Source organism: Eleginops maclovinus, chromosome 4 (assembly GCF_036324505.1).
Source record: "Eleginops maclovinus isolate JMC-PN-2008 ecotype Puerto Natales chromosome 4, JC_Emac_rtc_rv5, whole genome shotgun sequence".
NCBI classification, from domain to species: Eukaryota; Metazoa; Chordata; class Actinopteri; order Perciformes; family Eleginopidae; genus Eleginops; species Eleginops maclovinus.
Genome location: NC_086352.1, coordinates 18,547,778 through 18,560,703, shown reverse-complemented (window position 1 = coordinate 18,560,703; position 12,926 = coordinate 18,547,778). Strand labels below are relative to the sequence as shown.

The window sequence follows — 12,926 nt, the reverse complement described above, 5'->3', positions numbered from 1 at the left end:
GTGTATGCATGTGCTGTAAAAAAAACCCCACTAACTTTCATACCCTCTTTTTACCTCCCAAGGGCAACAATGACATTTTAGCCTTCTTATCGGGAATGCCTGTCACTCGTAATACTCGATACCTGGACCTTAAGAACTCGGTGAGTTTCTATTGGAGTAATGAAATGACAACGTGTAGGTTGAGTGGTGTGGCTTTTAAAGTCTTTTTCAATTTCAGGTTCTCAAATAAACACTGCAACATAAAAACACAAAATGCTATTTGAACTATTTTTAAAAGGCTCTTCGTGTGTTCTTTTAAAAAGGAATGTATCTGCTTAAAGACATGTAAAAGATGGCAAAGCAATGCGAAAAGAGCGGGCTCCCTTATAGCTGTGTTCACAAGGACTCACAAGAAAGGATCCTAGTTTTCACAAGAATACTCTGTTTCCTCCTAGGTTCCCCTAACTATTAGCTTAATTGGTGTTCATTTCACACTAAACAAACACAATAAACTGTTCAACTAATGGCACAACTGGTTCTGTTAGTTAACTGTCTTTAAAGCGCTTATTTTTTCTGCAGTATTGTATATTTCTATGCAATGATTGTGTATTGTGCATTTATGCCTGAATATCTCACTATTGCCATGCTGCTACTGCCATTCCTCGTTCTCACGTGTGTGTCTGTCTGGCCGCCTGTCTCTCTCCTCTTGCAGGTCGAGATGAACATGTACAAGGATGTGTGTTATTACATGCTCTTCGCCCTGGCTGCATATGGTTGGCCCATGTACTTAATGAGGAAGCCTGCCTGCGGGCTGTGCCGCCTTGCCAGCTCCTGCCCGTAAGCTCTCAAACATTCTCCCGCAGAGTTCTGATCTGTTTGGCTTCTGTGTCCCTTGAGCCTCTTCAAGTCAGATCCAGTATCACATGCGTCAACACTTGCCAAGTAGTAATCCACAGAGACAATGCCAGTCTAGTTGGACTCGCTCCCTGACACAAACAATGTCTTGTTAATCATATTCTCTTATCCATACTGCCTGCACTATGATGCTAGATTATGACTCGGTAACCTGATCCGTTCACTACAATTTTGTTGCATCACAAATACTGCTTTGCAAAAAAACATGTATCTGTCATTTTGCATTTATGCGTTCTCCTGTTTTCTTCTAATCTTCGCTTCTCATACCAGCTGTGTATCAGTGTCCAGCTCGCGGATGACTCAGGCTGTGACAGTGGAGGAGGACAATTGTTGCGGCTGTAATGTCCTGGCCATACGGAGACACTTCCTCGACAGAGACCTTAAGCAGGTTCAGATTGTCTACACATCCTGCCACGATGCTGTGAGTAATCTGGCAGTTTGCTAAAGAATAGTCAGAGATGTTCGGGCTTCACTTCCTAAATGAGCCAACGGAAAGTTATTCCTAGTTATTTACATTTCAGTTGTCAAATGATGGTCCATGTTGAAATGATCCCTTCCCTTTTTGAAGGGGGACCAAAAATGTTTCATATACTTTTCGAATTGAAATCCTGTTAATGGGTTTCAGTATATCATATCCACCAATATCACTGAAGTTCAGTATAGGTAATAACAGATTCCTGCGCAGAGCCAAAAGAATGATACCACACCGACCAGCATACAAATTGGGGACATGTGTGATGGGTATGTCATCCCTGGTTATTTCCCTGACCAATTTTGTGTAAATTTGTATCTAGTAAAGCTGCTGCATCCCGGTTCTAAAGCGATTGTTTAACTTCTTTCAAGTAGGGTTATATTAGGCCCCTGGTTTGGAGAAGCAGACAGGAGTACCAACTAGAGAGCAAAGCACTTTGAAGTAGTGGACGGGGGCAGCTGCAAAATGTTTTTTAGCCATCTGAAAATGGCCCATTTAAAGTATCTAGAGCCAAATAATTATAGCTGGCTTGCCGGTTGCCAATACGAAAGTTGACAATTATTAACATTACAATTGAAAAGCTTTTTTACCCGAAGTTATATCATGCGATGGTCAAAGACAAACAAACTTGTTTTCCTGAATAAGTAAAACTTTTTTTGTGAAATCCAAATGTGCTCTCATATTCCCACAGAAATAGTTTCCTAATTTCATCAAGTATTCAATTATCTAATTTTGATTTATGTGGAATTTCCACAGCATTCACATTAGCACGTCATGCTCATGATGATGATTTCTAAAGCAGATTTTTTCTCAGTGGACTCTTGCTTAGTTTCTATCTATACATTTAATTCAGATTGACTTATATGACTGTATGTTGCTGTGCTGAGTTACGAAAGGTTTGATGACCGAGACTCAGGAAGGGCTCCGTTTGCTGGGATGAAAGTGGAACGAGCAAGAATTTGTCTCATTCGCATGTAACCTGTCCCTTTCACTTTGTCGCCACAGGTTTAATTTCGGCTCTCCATGTTCTTTACAGGTTTACGAGACTCCGTTTTTTGTGGCAGTGGATCATGCAAAAAAGAAAGTTGTCATAAGTATCAGAGGAACCCTGTCTCCAAAGGTTAGTTTTAGCTTTCTTTTCTTGATTTAACAATTATATTTCTTCAACTATCTCCAGAGAATAGTGCACTTGTTCCCCTCGCAACACTAACACCTCCAAAGCAGGTGAAAATCTCATAGTTTAATGCAGCGTTCTCAAACTCCTACACCTTTTTACGAAAAAAGCAGAAACGTGACTGTCCACATAGAACAAAATGTCCTATACTTTTTACCACAAGTGTTTGAGAATTCCTGTAGTGCTGTAAGACCTGAATTGAACCTACAGAAAAGAGATTACTCATGTCCGCCTTATAGCAAAGGAAAACTTCTTTCGAGAAGAAAATAATGACTAGTCTTATTGATTTTGATGATCTGCCCTCAACCATTCAAAGCATGTAGCTGCTCTATGAGTAGAAAATACAAATATAGTAGAATATAAAGATTAGAGAAGCATTCGAAATGTGCTTTTGAATATAGAAAGCTTCAACTGTTGAGCTTATTGGTCGTAAGGCAAACATCACACTTCTATATGACGCATAATATCAAGATAGGAAACACTTGTGCTGTGGGTCTCCACCCATTAAGTAACACAGTAGCCTTTCATCAAGCCAAAAAAAGAACTTGACAAAAAAGGATTAAAGTAAGGCTGACTTAAGTGCATAAACTGTCCTTTCATAGTCTTAAAGCTCTTACTACAGCTTTTCAGATACACTTATTAAAGTATAACCAAAGATAATCCAGTTTGCTATGAAGATCATGAAGGGTGTTTGTAATTGTTTTTGTGTAATGTGTGTGCATTGTAAGATTTCAGCTTTCTCTGTCTATATACACCTTTTTTCTGTACCTCCACCTGCTCTATGCTGTCTTTCTTAGAATTCATTTCTATTGTGTGTATCAGGACGCCTTGACGGATCTGACGGGGGATTCTGAACGTTTGCCCGTAGAGGAGCAGCATGGGACCTGGCTTGGCCACAAGGTCAGAGATAACTGTATTAAAATAACCTACAATACATTATTTCCACCATGAGATGTTGCCTCTAAGTTTCTCTGTTCTCAATCTGTGCACTGCCAACACGTAACATCATCCCAGAATTCAAAGATCATTTTAGTTGTTAATAAAAATAAATGCTTGTTATTGCTTTTTTAATAATACATGTTGGAGGCTTCCTAATTGTGTGTCTTTTGCCTTCCTCCCCTCCACTTAATCCCTTTTTCTTTCTTTCCTCTCTCAGGGGATGGTTTTCTCAGCAGAATATATTAAGAAGAAACTGGAGCAGGAAATGATCTTATCACAAGCCTTTGGACGAGACTTGGTACACGACTCAAATATACCCTATAAAGAATGGCCGGCTCAATAATTAACCTTTTGTGCCTCGGCTCTTTGAATGTGTTAACACTACTGTAGTGCTTTATGAGTGTAATGACTCTGGCTTTCTCTCTCAGAACAAGGGCACCATGCACTATGGGCTGGTCATAGTCGGGCACTCTCTTGGTGCAGGCACTGCTGCTATCCTCTCCTTCCTGCTGAGACCTCAGTATCCCACACTTCACTGCTACTCTTACTCTCCACCTGGTGGCCTTTTTAGGTAAGCCCATCTTGGAGTGTTTTATAGGAATTGCAATACAGGAAAAAATCTGGTCATTCTGTTTGATTCCATTTTGAAAGATTTGCCAAAGTTTTCCAAATCCATGCATAAATCCCATGTTTATAATGTTTAATAAAGGGTTGTGCAACAAAATGCAATTATATTCCCATTCTGCTCAATAAGAAAAACAAAACAACGAAAATATATTCTTTGTGTTGTCGCATGGAGGATGCGTTTAGGAGTCTTGACCTGAATAAAAAGACAGCAGATACTTTTGTGTTGTCTTCCAGATGGCAGCAGTGTGAACAGGCTGTATCTGGGGTTGGTTAATATCTTTGGACTCTTTTGCAGGTCACCTCTTCTCACCATTGTCAGTGATATTGGTGGGAAGAGGTGCCTGTAAAGAGTCCAAAGAACGATACCACACCTATAATAGTTATTTGGCTCGATAGAAATCTAATGGTTCAGTTAATTATAAATGGCCCCTTGCTTTATTTACACTGAAAACTTAACATGATGGTGTTGGCAATATGATGGAGGATTTTCAATTATTTCTATTACTGTATGTGCATCAGTTCACTGCAATATTGTTTAGTTTTTTAAGATACATTTTCCCCTTATTTGATCTCTCCACTTAAAACGCTGAGTTTATAAAAACTAGAGGTGATTGAAATAACAATTTTCTCATTTGTTTTACCCTAACCATTTCTCTCATTTATAGCCATATGTGTCACCTAGAATTGGCTTGCAAAATGCATTGCATGTTTATGTAAAACTAGTCTACTAGTTATAAAGTACAAGAGACCAAAACAGTTTTTGGACATGTCTTTGGACAAGCTGTGCTTTTCACTTTCATTTACTTTTTTTTTTTTAACAGAATAGCTTATTTTTGTCCCAGCTGTTAAGAGTTCATTAGCATTTTCTGTGGCTACACTTGAGCACTTTCTCACACCCTGCTATACAGCTGGCTGCACTGTTAACTGTTTTTGCTATGCAAACATGCAGGAAAGGCGTCTGTACTAAGAGATAACTAAGTAATGTAGTTCAGTTGTGGTGGTTTATTAAAGTACATTTTTCAGATCGGAATCTACAAGTCAGGCAACAAAATAAAGGTAAAGATTGAATATAACTCAACCAGGTGCTTTCATACAGGACACAAGGGGTCCCATAACTTCAGTACGGAAATGACTCACATGTGGCACCACATACTGAATGTCTAGTTAAATTCGTACAGCTTTAATTAATCAGACCAGAAAACCTTTTTGAAGTTATTAAACCATGAAGGCAACATCTGCTGTTGTTCACCACAGTTACATTGTGCTGTTTGCTTTTGGGCTGTGAAAATGTTTTGGTCACAGCTATGTCTTCCATGTGCATCTATCAAGAGCCATATATTTTCATAGCAATAATTGTGTAGTCTTCTTGTGTTTATACTCTTTTTTCAATTGTCCTTTTTAAAAACCAGGAAGCTTAAACCCTTTTTTCAGGCCCTCTCCTTCGCGTCCTATCAGTCTGTGAGATCCTTATTAGAAATGCACATGTTACGGGTGTGACACATTATTCTGCATGCAGGGTTAATTGTATTGTGGTTTCTGTTGTGATTCCTTATAATAATTTTCTCTTATTCGCTTATTTTCTCTCCATCATTTTCAGTATTGTATCAACCAGACTAAAAATGCACTTTTTTTTGTGTGGATATTGTCAGAAAATATTATTATGAAGAACTTGGCATAAAGAAATGTTATTTGAAGTGCCAGTTGGACATGTTTGCAGAGAGCTGCTTTCACATGATGCGCTGGCTGTGCCAATGTTTACCTACAGGGAGAGAGGTAACGTCTAGCCAGGTGGAAGAGTTCTCCTTGGGTCAATTATTTCAACTCTGACCTCAGTTACCGCTGACCTTTCAAGGCCTCACCAATGAGATAACAGCTGTGTGTGAGAGCCAGAAGCAACAAAGGCAAATAGGGAACGTTACCATAGACACAAAACCGCCTAGCTGCCTTAACCTCTGCATGGTTCTACACCCTAGTTAGTGCTGAGCAAATAGAAAGTGATATGTAGATGCAGCTTTACTCCCTGCACATTTCCTGTTTACATAATTAAATTGTTTCTTTCTCTTATTTACATAGTGAGGATGCCATGGAGTACTCCAAAGAGTTTGTCACATCTGTGGTATTAGGAAAAGACCTGGTACCAAGGTATCTGTTCTACTATGTGCAGAATTCTGTAGTTAACTTCACTTAGCTGCATGATTCCAACATTTGACGTTTCTGCTGCTGCTCTCTCATAGGCTGGGCCTGTCACAACTGGAGGGTTTCCGACGCCACCTTCTGGAAGTCCTGCAGAAAAGTAACAAGCCAAAGGTGACTTCTTTTGACCCTGTAGAGTCTGATAAATAGATTTAAAAAAAAATACCTGTTGTACTATTATCTTGTGCCCCCGAGCCGTACATTATGTGAGAGCTTTATGGACATTTTAATAAAAACATATCTCTACAGTATTAATACTAATGAATGATTAAGTTGTTTTCAGATTACAGACAGTCACAGAATCTCTGCTGTAATTAAAGCATCACTGAGTTAACCCCTGGCTGCTGCAGAAACACATACAATGTACTGAAGATATATTTAGATTCAGATGTTATGTTGCATAACCAGTTTTTCTTTGCTACAGTGGAGGATCATTGCGGGAGGCACGAAATGCATCCCGAAATCCGAGCTTCCAGTAGAGGATGAAGATCCTCAGTCTCAGCCAGCAGCGCCTCCCAGCAGTCGCCTGTGGCTCCACCCCAGTGACCTCAGCATTGCCCTTTCAGCCTCCACCCCCCTCTACCCTCCCGGCAGGATAATCCATGTGGTGCACAACCATCCTCCAGAGTCTTGGTGAGAAAATTGATTGGAAAGCAGGTTATACTAATTCAATCCCCCAAATGCTGTTTTTTTTGTTACGTCTTTATGAGACTCAGTTGAGCAGTATTGGCAATTAAAGCTTGTATTTGTGTAAAATAAACATTTTTAGTGCACAAATGGTTTTTATATGTGAGGTGTGGACACACTTTACTCAATTCTTCAGACCTGTGAAATAAAAGAGCTGGCAGCTCAGTGGGAAAGGTTTACATTGCATACTGGGGACAGTGTGGGCTTACAGTGTGTCACGCAGCACTCCCCTGGCTTTCTGGCTGCTCTCTCTGCTGGGCTGTGATGTTTTATTTTCACATGTATACACATTTATTTGTACATGGTGTTTCTATAATATGTGGGGAATATAACTCTTTATACAATGACATTTTGATGTTGATTGTGTACGACATAGCTATCAAACATACTGCGTCAGCCGGTCTCTTATCCAAGGCCAGAATACATTTAAGGGATCTTATGAACTGATGCATATAAACAGATGAAGTCTTCATCTTAAAAAGTATAACACTGTTATCTGATAAGGGATGGCAATAACTTTTTAAATACACTATTTTGTTCTTTTATTCAGTTGTCCTGTTTGATAACACTCTCAGTGAGTGTGGCTACTATAAAACAATCAAAGGTAACTTGTGGTTGCATTGCGGACAAACACTGAGAGCAAATTACCTCGAAGTCTATAAAGATGCCGCAATCTGATCTCTGGCCTGCAGTAGTTTACTGCTAATGCAATGATGCTGTAATTAATCTGGCGAAAAACACAAAAGCAAATCGTCTTGAAATCTTTAACCATCTTTTACAAGCTAACGCAAGCCATGAGGCAGAATTGGTTTGATCAGGTTAATCTTACGATGACCGTCATCATCTCCTTTTTTTTATGTCTGATGGTTTTCAAAAGAACATTGCAATGAAGATACTGAAACAATCTTTGTCCACTTTTTACTGTTTTTGGAAATAATTATTTGCTTTTACGTATGCAGCAAGTGAGCGCCGTCTTTAGATTCTGTTGTTGTTTCTAAAATGAGCTCACTGTCTGAAGTCTGTCACATATTCCAATCAGTGGTGTCGTAGCCTTGATTATGCTTCTCCCATATGGTTACTGAGGCAGTCTGTTGCAAAATCTACATGCGTGTTCACTTTGTCCTTCATCATGATTGACAGACTCTCTCTCTCTCCGCTCTTTAGCTGTGGCCAGGAGGAGCCAACTTACTCAGCTCTGTGGGGAGACAACAAGGCCTTCAATGAGGTCATCATATCACCCGCCATGCTCAATGAGCACATGCCGCACATGGTGATGGAGGGGCTCAACAAGGTCTGTTTTATCTGGGTGCATGCAGATGGATTCGGCAGGGGAGTTGAGATAGTGGTGAAATAACACAAATAATGTTGATTCTGATTTTCTACTCTGGGTTGGTGGATGATAAATAAGTGTGGAACCTTTAATTATATATATGCTAACAAATGTTTATAAAGGGTATAACCCTTTTTAAAAATTACACTTTCTCACTTAAGCTACAGGCAAGCAACAGAAATATAACATCTTTGTTAAATCCCTGATATATTTATTTTTTCACACATTTTACAATAATATTTGCTGATGGGTTTTACTCAATGGTGTACCATCAGCAAAGGTTAGTGCATCCTGCAGCTTATAGTTTGACTAAAGCAGTGTGAGAAACCGAATTATAACAATCCCAGTATTTGGATTTATACAGTAGATAGTCCAAAATTGACTTTAATTTTAGAAATATAACATGGATCCATTTTGTAGGGTTAGGTAAAACCTCGACTACAATGCTTTTAGAAAAGTGCGGACATATTTTCCTGGCCTTTAAACCTACCTATCTCATGATTGAAAATAGCTGCAATCAAAAAGATTGTTGAATATGTTGTAGTGATTTATTTGACTCAAAAAACACACTTTTGCAAAGACAGAACAGGGTATTGGAAGATTGAACCCGGCTCTATGGTCAAATGTTTGCATGTGACCTTTCATTAACCTTATAACACCATTGGATTTCAAAGCATGGGAACTTCTCACTCCTAGTGTTATGGTAGTCTTTCTTATTTGATATACACGGGCATTAAACATCTGCTTTGATTACAAGGTTTTAATGTGTAAGTCTGCATGTGACCACTGTTGTTATTGTTGCTGAAGTTGTACGTGTGTTCCTTTCTCTTTCTCTTTTTTCTTGGTTTTTCATTGGAGTTTGTGGTTCAGGCTTCTGTCACTGTATTTCTAAATGGATGATTATATTTTCTGAATGACTGTGTGTGTGTGTTCGTCTGCTGTGCGTAGTCTGTAGTATGATACCTCTGGTGTTTCTGCAGGTACTGGAACCATTTAGTCCCCTGTCTGAGCAGGAACACTATGATCCAGAGGAGCCTGAAGTACATCAACCCAGCTGCATTTCCACTGTTTTCAAAACCTCACATACAGAATCAAACTTGAATCTTGTTCCCTCTAATTCTTCCTCTCCTACCCACAATGACCCCTCTTGTGCTGGTTCCCTCAAAGAAACTGAAGTTGTCCCTGTCCCTGTCCCTGTTGATGCTTCCTCCTCTATTTCAGAGGCTGAGTCTGTTCCCCCTCCTCCTCCTCTTTCTCCGTCGGACTGTACTTCTCCCTCAGAGCCTGTTTCTGTGTCCATCCCCCAAACCTCTAACACTCCCTCCAACTCTCACTCAGGGGCGCTCTCTGTAGAAGATAATTCCAGCATTCCTCCTGAAACCCAATCGACCCCATCTGACACTAACCCTTGTGCAGACGTGATGGCTGTTACCGTTTCCGAAATACCATCTCATGAGACAGACTGTTCTCAGATGGAAGATCCTCCCCTTAAAATGGTTATATCACATGGCTCTTCGCAGAAACATGAAGTCTGTAGTTTACAAGTGCCAAACACTCCTTCTGATACAGTTGTATAGACACTCGGTATTAGTCGCAGCCTTCATTAGTCGCTATGCACAACACCTTTATCAAAGTAGTCCGTGTAAGAAACTATTAATCGTAAAAGACTTAGACACTGCCAGTCCTACTATTAATACTGTGACTAAATGGCCAGACTAATGTGCACTTTAAGAACAACTTTTAGAGGAAGAGCTTGCCTGATGTTAAAACTCAAAATGTTGTGCCAGTCCTTGGAGGAATGCCTTCTTAAAAGACTGACATTTAAAAAGTGAACAAAGAAGAGGTGTATGGAGCCCACCAGTTATTCCACTAAGAGACGGCAATAAAGTCCCAGATGCAAAGCAGCTCAGTTGAGAAGGACTGGACAAATGATTCCTCTTGCTACATAGACTTCCCTTTTCTCTTTCCACAATATAATGTCTGGTTCCTGGGTGCTGCAAGTCCAGGCAAGTAGTTCCCTGTATTGTGATAAAGGGTGCTCCAGGAAAAGTAGAGATAGGGAGAAGAACCTTAAGAATGATAACAACTGACAAAGCAAGATGGAACAAGAAATGTGCATTCACAACAGCAAGGTGATGGGGTAGATATCGTCAATAGGTAGCTCATGTTAAAGGAGTATATTATTATACAAGACTGTAACGCCTTAAAACCGTAGAGTTAAAAATAGCTTTTTACAACTCTGGCTACAATACAAACCCGGCTACAATATTTTTCTTCTTAATCCAGGTTTCCTCATATCAACCCTTCAATTCTTTCCATTCCTTGCAAAGCTACAGCACATTTGGTCAAGTGCTGTGTGCATGAACTTGCCAACCCTTTTCCTCAAGCTAACAAGTTTCCTTTGTATTCACAAAGTTTCCATGGTAACGTCATTTCTTCCACATTAACTGCTCTTTCTTCCTTATTGGCTGGGTTTTTCAGGGGCTGCAGCTCATCTTCTCACTTGTCCTTTTGCCTTTTGAAAGCCCATTCAGCCTTTGCTCAATCATAATCCCTTCAAGGAACTGTCAATCCGCAGCTGCTGGAGTAACAGGGCTGATTGTGTGTGTGTATATGAAGAACAATTTGGGGCCTTACATTTAAAAGGCAACTGGAATCATATTCTCCACCATCCATTTCATGATGCTATGTTAAAATGTGCTTTTATAAATTATATATGCGATGTGTATATATGGCTGAAGGGGTTGCAGTACATTACATAATTTAAAACTCTGAGGATAAACTTCTCTCTTGGTCTGCAGTATCATGCTCGGATTCATTTTTTTTGTCATAGTGCCTATAGTGCAGGTGAAGTGTTTGATTGTGTGCGGGCCAAATATTTGCTGTAGTTTGTCACAGCATTGTTGTTCTTATGTATCATCGGTCACACTCGCTCATGTAACATCATGTTGTTTTCATTTGTGATCCATAAACATCTGCACAACCCAAACATAATGCAAAAAACATTGTTATGATGCCATTTTTAACATAACGAGCATGAGTCCCTGTGATTTTCTGTCTTTGCTTTCGTCCATTTTCAGTTTGTTTGCCCTTTTATGTTCCATTGTCCCATCGCTTGTATGTTTTGTGTTCTCATGTGTTCCACATGTTTACTATGTTTTTACACAAGTGTTTTAACTCATTAAAGTTAACCAAATACATGCAATTGTGTGTTGATGTGATTTGCTGTTAGTGTTTGTTTTCCTCACACTTTTAACAATCAACACACCACAGTTAGATTTTGTGAAAAATGATTTATTTGTATGTTTTAGAAGTTGCCTATACTTGTCTCTTATGGTTTACTACGCCTTATCGTTTTTGAAGTTGTGTGTAGTTCTTGCTGAGGCATTATGACTCCATCGTGGGTGTTTAATGTCAGTTGGAGTAGGTGTAAGCTCACCATTAGATTGCACTTACATTTATCAGAAACACACTTTTCTTTTTTAACACATAATAAACGCTGCCATCATATCAGCAGTTAAATATAGACAAAGGTGTTTCTTTGACAATAGAAAACGTAATAGTCTTACGTAAGTGTGGTCCAAATAACTAACTTAAAACATTTAATTTATTTCTATCGGGTGTCAGTGCAAGGGATTCCTCTGCACACAGTCTTTTTGAAACAGCATAGAACAGGCAGGCAAAATCTTTTGAATTTCTATAAGTTGATTATAGCAGTAATCAAATTCAAACGTAAATTAGGGAGAAAAAATATGATTTTTTAAGTTAGAACTGCGTTTGTGAATCTTTCTTTAAGCAGTTCTTGTCCTGTTCATGTTCATTTGTTCTGTTCAATGTATATCTTTCCTGCTCTCTTGCTCTCATCATACCTTTATCTCTCAAGTCACGTATCTGTTTACCCTTTGTTCTTGTGACAGGTTTTGGAGAACTACAACAAAGGGAAAACTGCTTTGCTCTCAGCAGCAAAGATCATGGTGAGCCCCACAGAAGTGGACTTGAACCCAGAGAGCATGTTCGTGGATACATCAAAAACTCAGCAGCCGACGCCTACAACCCACCACCGCAGGAACAGTAGTGTTCGGTTCGTACAGCAGGCACCACTGTGGGTGTACTTTTTTAAAAATCCTCTGTATAATCATTTTCCCCTCTAATTTAAAATATACTGGAGAACAACTCTTATTAAACTGCAGGAATAATCATGGGGACATGTCTAATTTTATTCTAACTTTCTAGGCAATACTAAACACTACTACTGCTACTAACTACTACTTTATTGTTTTCTCAAAATCATCGCTTCTGTCTGTTTTCTTTGGTTAAAAAAAAAACAGACAAAAAACATTGTTACGGTAAGCAAAGCATGCTATTAATTTTGCATAATATGTTCCCTTCTCTCATGCACGCATGCACGCTGTCTGACCACAGAGCAGTTACAACTTATGGTAGTATTCAGTTCCCCCGTCGCACTCTCTGGTATAACCCCTGTCCAAAGTCACTGTTAACTCCTGGATGTGATGGTTGAATATTATTTCACCTACTCTGTATTAGATGCTAATACAAGAGCACTAGAATACACTCCCAGTCTCTCCTTTTGTCTGTTCTTCCTTTCATTT

General features: G+C 39.3%; 1 protein-coding gene across 4 annotated transcripts in view; it reads left to right on the top strand.

The window, feature by feature from the left end:
* Nucleotides 1-12,926, top strand: part of dagla (diacylglycerol lipase, alpha) — a 33,319-nt gene that overhangs the window by 16,703 nt on the left and 3,690 nt on the right. Inside the window, exons 8-20 of one of the 4 annotated variants that reach the window (XM_063881105.1) lie at nt 63-140; nt 692-816; nt 1,165-1,315; nt 2,403-2,486; nt 3,363-3,440; nt 3,697-3,777; nt 3,908-4,050; nt 6,180-6,248; nt 6,341-6,413; nt 6,724-6,932; nt 8,151-8,277; nt 12,234-12,397; nt 12,645-12,662. In XM_063881105.1, the coding sequence (XP_063737175.1) occupies nt 63-140; nt 692-816; nt 1,165-1,315; nt 2,403-2,486; nt 3,363-3,440; nt 3,697-3,777; nt 3,908-4,050; nt 6,180-6,248; nt 6,341-6,413; nt 6,724-6,932; nt 8,151-8,277; nt 12,234-12,397; nt 12,645-12,662 (1,400 nt within the window). Of the gene's footprint in view, nt 1-62; nt 141-691; nt 817-1,164; nt 1,316-2,402; nt 2,487-3,362; nt 3,441-3,696; nt 3,778-3,907; nt 4,051-6,179; nt 6,249-6,340; nt 6,414-6,723; nt 6,933-8,150; nt 8,278-12,233; nt 12,419-12,644; nt 12,663-12,926 lie in introns of all 4 variants that reach the window. The other 3 variants (XM_063881103.1, XM_063881106.1, XM_063881104.1) reach the window with 3 other exon arrangements.